This window comes from Lissotriton helveticus, chromosome 12 (genome assembly GCF_964261635.1).
Source record: "Lissotriton helveticus chromosome 12, aLisHel1.1, whole genome shotgun sequence".
NCBI classification, from domain to species: domain Eukaryota; kingdom Metazoa; phylum Chordata; class Amphibia; order Caudata; family Salamandridae; genus Lissotriton; species Lissotriton helveticus.
In genome coordinates this window covers 827,304,066-827,309,728 of record NC_136073.1, presented here as the reverse complement: position 1 = coordinate 827,309,728, position 5,663 = coordinate 827,304,066, and the positions used below count along the sequence as shown (strand labels likewise).

The following is a 5,663-nucleotide window of genomic DNA, read 5'->3' as shown; positions in this document are numbered from 1 at the left end:
CAGATGATCTAGATACAGGTGTAGGACACGGCCACTCAATGCTCAACAGAAATATAGGGGTGGCTAGCCTCCTAGTCTTCAGATTCAACAAATTAGCAGATGGTGTGGGCTTTTAAGATAGGGTCACTTGTATTAATTATTGTAGAGTTAGTCATGATCTAATTTGAGGGAGGGAAGGTTTCTGAATTGTATTTTGTTGGATGTTTTACATGATTTGTGACATGGTATGGTGTGGAGAAGTGTAGTATATTATAGAATATGTGGTATGGTGTTTGTAGTCTTTTAATTGTAGTGATTGGTGGTCTGCTTGTGATACATTGTGACCAAGTGGTTGGTGTGTGGTGTAATGTGCTGTAGGATGTATTGTTGATTGCTAATGTTGTGCAGAGGAAGAGGTAGTGTCAGGGAATAGTATAAAGCAAGTGATTAGGAAAGAGGAAGGAGAGTTGATGAGATGATAGGTGAGGTAGGTAGAGAGTTCAAGCCAGGGAGAGAATTGGTGTGATGTGGTAAAGTGAGTGATCATGAGGTAATGGATTGAGGAAGGACAATGGGCTGTGGTAGTTAGTGGGTGGATGGGGTTCCTGTTATGTGTATGCACTAAGCAGGCTGTGCATGGGGTGTCTTGTGCACCAAACATCCCCTAGCAGAGCTGGAGTGGCTTGTGTGATGTCTCACATTGACGTCATGAGACTTTAGGGTTTGTTAAATGTGATGGTGTATATATAAGTGTTTCTCTGAGTACCAGGAGGATATTACAGAACGCTTTACAGTAATTTGTTTGTGGAGTATTGAAAAGGTGCGCCATCAGGGCTTCATGTGTGTTGTGACATAGGAACTGGGGTAAAAAGGAATTTGTAGACTGTTTTATTAATGTAGGTAGGCTTATGGTGTTATTTTAAACTGGTTGTCTAAAGTTGTGTTCTTGCTGTTCGTAGTAGTGGTTTGATGGTGCATGTGACATGTGGCCATTCCGAGACAACACAATGACGTATTACAATTACAAAATGTGTCACAATACACCACATAATTTGACTTTTTTGCCAAATAATTTCTTCAACCCTGCTACGTAGTTCCTGTGGGACTGAATATAGTGTCAGATTTATTGCGGGAACCGTTTTAGAGATGCAGCTCTTCTACCGTAAGGTAGCCTGACTGTGTCTGTAACATCACTCCAAGGGTGAGTGAGATACAGGCTCTCTACATGCATGAGCTGGCACTGTACTTAACTGCAATGAGGTTTCCATTGGCACCCACTCATTTATTCTACCTTATTTGCTTTCATATTACCTTATAAATCAGACAATATGTCTGCTTTCATTCTTTTCGGTCAGTCTATAACCATTTATTTCACAAAAATAAAATTTCCACAAAACATACAATACAAAAAATCACAAGTTTCAATACAAATATCTCTCCAATTTAAAAATACCTAGATTAGCAGTAACCAGTAAATGTCAACAACATCTCTGGACAAAGTGCAAATGCTTCTCTAAACTGGTAACATGATCCTAGTGGAAAGTGGAAAACCATATGCAGGAACAAATAAATCAGTTAAAAATAGCTTTTTCCTTTGGATGCACCTACTAACCTCATAGAGTGAAAAACAGAGCTGAGTGATACAAAAACAGTACTTTTTCATTAACGCAGGGCATCTGACTTTAAACTTGATCAAAAAATGGGTTTAAGCCAGGGTTTTTGAACATCAATAAAGAAAGGACACATGAGAAGGATGTCCACAGAACACAGACAGTTACTATAGATTTCAGAATACTGTCTCGAAGGTAATCTTAAACATAAAGGATGAATAGTAGCTTAAACCATATTGTCCAAATATGTTTCTCAGTTTAGTGACCCTTTGTGACAGAAATAATTGAGGCCCAGGACCATCTGATATATTCCTTTTACATCCTTCATAAGACAGTGATCCATAACTGTAGTCTTTATGAGTTGAAGCTTGGTCTTGTTAATACAAGAAGGTTCTCTCATTTGTTAATTGTAACACATATTCAGAAGCGTTCTTCAGATATTTGTGATCTGTGGAAGTTAAAAGCACAATCGCACTTTAAAAGGACATTTTTTATAGAACTATTCTGTAATCTGAGTTAGAAAGGACAGTTTCTCCCAAAACTGCAAGTACAGGGTGTGTGTGCAAGCACTCTTGGACTAATACAGTGGGATTTAAAAAATATATATTTTTCTCTGCTAAGTGAAATTTACAATCTTGATTTACAGTGGACTTAATAAAAAAGCACCTCACATAGGCATGTTTTAGTTACAAAACTGTGTTCAGGAATGAAAATGTCAGTTTTTAAAACGTTTTCGAAGATCTTGTGCGGCGATATTGTACTATTTAATATTAATTGATAGAAATACCCAAGATGGATTATCCATCTTACAAGTAACCATTCCTTTCCCTTTATTTGGATGTGAATTTGGCTTCTGAATCTTTCTGTACTTTGTATTGATTTCTGTGAACATCAAACCATTAATTGAAATGTAGATGATTCAATTTTATTTTCATCCAAATTCATTTTTGACCCTGGAATATTTTCATAATTTTTCTCAATGCCTCTTTCACATCATTATTTCTGACACTGTACACAAATGGGTTGAGCATTGGGATCACCATGGTGTATATTATACTTATGCCCATGTCCTTCTCCGGGGAGTATGCCGAGGATGGCCGAATGTATGTAAAAAGCACAGGTCCATAACACAAGACAACACAGGTGAGGTGGGAGAAGCAGGTGGAAAATGCTTTCCTTCTTCCATCAGAGGACTTGATTTTCAAGATAACCACAGCAATTAGAACATAGGATACAAGATTACATAACAGCGGGGTTAGCAAAATTACAGTAGTCTCGGTGAAGAGTACAAGCTCATTAATGGAGGTGTCTGAACACGACAGCTTCAGAAGAGGTGGGAGATCACAAAAGTAGTGATGCATTTCCTTTGCATCACAATAGAGTAACTTCGAGGCCAAGACACTATGCACTGAAGCGTGAAGCGAGACGATCACCCAGGCACAAAGCACCAGTACTATACAGACCCTCTTTCTCATCACCCGTGGATAATACAGAGGATGACATATGGCCATGAATCGGTCAAAGCCCATGATACCCAATAAGAAACTGTCCATATTGGTAAATGCTATAAAGAAATGCAACTGTGTGATGCACAAAGGAAAGGATATGGCTTTCGTCACTGACAATAGGTCCACCAATAGCTTGGGAACTATCAAAGATGTGAAACAGATGTCCACCATGGCCAGGATACTCAGAAAGAAGTACATGGGTGTGTGGAGTCTGGAATCCATTACTATAACAATGAAGATTGTCAGATTTCCAACTAATATGAGTGTATATACAGCAAGGAAGACACAAAATAGGATAATCTGCTGCTCTGGATGACTGGAGAAGCCCAGGAAGATAAATTCTTTGACAACACTCATGTTTCCTCTCTCCATTTTGCGCTGTATCTGGAATGATAAAAAATTATATTTTATTTATTGACCAACTTCCGGGTGCCTCTTCAGACAACCAATACTTCACCCTCATTTCTCAACTAATTTGCTGAGAATTACATACTGGTGTAGGATTCCGGATGTCAATCCAGCACAGCCCCAATGTTCTACTTTTCCAACTTCAGATCTATGGCATGAGGTGAATAGCAATGCCAAAGTAAAGCCAACATGGTGCCTAACTTATTTATTCTACTATGAAAACACGGGCAAAATAGGCACTGATTATAATTTCATATAATTCAGGAAATCATTGAAGGCTCACTTTTTTGACATGCTTATGGCATGCCCCGCCTGATAAACACCAGATTCCAAAGTGTTCATGCCTCGGGCTGGACTGTTCCCATGAGGCACAGGGTCAGACTGATTTGCATATGGCCTTGTCTGAACTGGGGTGGCAGAGTGGGCTAAAGAACGGTGATGGGTTAAACCCAGATCTGTTGACTGGGTGTGAGTGTTTGATTGGTTCAGATGCTCTGTCCATCACCACCCCCTTTTGTACCACTATGTCACCTAATAATATGGCTATTGCAATTATGCAATTCTGTAATTCTGTGGCGTTTTCTGCACAGCTATGGATTTGCCATTTTAGCCAAATAGTCGATCATCTGCTGCATAACATCTGACTTTAAAAAAAACATGTTTCTACCTCTAATGGAACAAAAGTTACTAAAACTGTGGTGGCTCTATGCAAAGGTTGACTGGTCACTTTTCGGTTGCTTAATGCTGAATTTGGGTATTAAAACGAAATTAATGTGGTAAAACTTTTCCCAGACAATGTTAACATGTGTAAAATTTACAAAATGATGATGGAATGCTATCACAAAATGTGCCAAATTATGCCGCATAATTTGCATTTTCTTGCTGCATGATTCAGTCAATCCTGCTGAATAATTTTGTCTTCCCATGCCACATAATTCCAGTGGCTTTGCCTAATAAACCTTCTCTCTGGTTCGCTTTCTGTCTCTGTGTCTCTCTGACTTTCTCTCTGACTTTCTCTCTCTTTCTCTCTCTCACTCACTGTCTTTTTATCTCTCTCTCTCTTCGTGTTCAATCGTATGCTATAAAACACTTTCAATGTTCACCCTGTGATCAATAGAAACATTTAAAAAAATAGTCTGGGAGGGATTATCATGATATTTTCTAATTCCCATTCCAGTGTGAGGGCACTGTTGGGTTGTGTAAAGAGCCCATCCTCACCTCTAGGGCTTTGTGAATCAAAGATCAGGGTTTAGCCCTGGGTGACTATCAGGCCTGGGAGATATGTGATTGTGTATGAACACGAACTGATCAGTTTTCAAAGTATCACACTACATTCACCTTTTTTTATGCTTCCAATGCATGTCTCTGAGTTTTTGCCTGCATTCCACTGTTTAAGATGTACAGCGGTGGATTTGGGGGGTTTCTGTGAATAGCACTATTTATGAAGACACTAGAGGTGTAAGATTATAATTGCTGCAAATTACTCCACACAAAGGCAGGGAAACCTAACTGAATAACAAAAAAAGTAAAGCAAAGAAACAAAAACTGTTGGTGAAAGATGTTTTAAGAGTAAGAGATGTGTGAGAAGAAGAAAACAGAGAGGGTTACTGACAAAAAGCAAAAGCATTGTCATGGTATATCTTCATCTGTTCTTTAGTAGGGTCTACAGAATATAGGTGGCCTCCTTCTGAGCACCTCAGCCTGTAACAAAGCCACCATTGCCTTCAGATTATAGCTAGGTACAGAAGTATATTAAAATCTGGCTTGCATTATAACCTGTACTAGTAAACTTCGGTCATCCTTCTGAAGACAACAGTATTCATGAAGTGCACGTCCAAAGAAAATGCTAACGTCTTCATATTGAAGTGGGTAAAAAAAGCAACAGCCAAATATTGATGGATGCATGGCCTGCCCATCCGATGCTTCTCTGTCCCCTCTAGGAGATTGTGGATATTGGGTCTCCTGAACATGAAGTTGCTGTTGACTCCATCTTAAGGAAAACTCTCATTGCAAAGGCCAACAATGTGGTTACTATATTTCTGCAGTTACCCCCACACCACAGGGGTCATTAGGATGTCAGGCGGATCGCCACCGCCCGCATGGCGGTGGTGATCTGCCCGACATCCGTCCCCGCCCACGACCCATTTCCCCACGCCAT

The 5,663-nt window shown here is 39.6% G+C and overlaps 1 protein-coding gene across 1 annotated transcript; it reads right to left on the bottom strand.

Moving 5' to 3' along the window:
- Positions 1-2,530: 2,530 nt before the first annotated feature.
- On the bottom strand, positions 2,531-3,469 carry LOC144798169 (olfactory receptor 1C1-like). Its single transcript, XM_078668915.1, has one exon. It carries the CDS (start codon positions 3,467-3,469, stop codon positions 2,531-2,533), a length of 939 nt encoding a protein of 312 aa, XP_078525041.1.
- Positions 3,470-5,663: the final 2,194 nt, after the last annotated feature.

Coding starts and splice junctions, on each gene's coding strand:
- LOC144798169 (XM_078668915.1), bottom strand. CDS start 3,469: ATGGAGAGAGGAAACATGAGTGTTGTCAAAGAATTTATCTTCCTGGGC.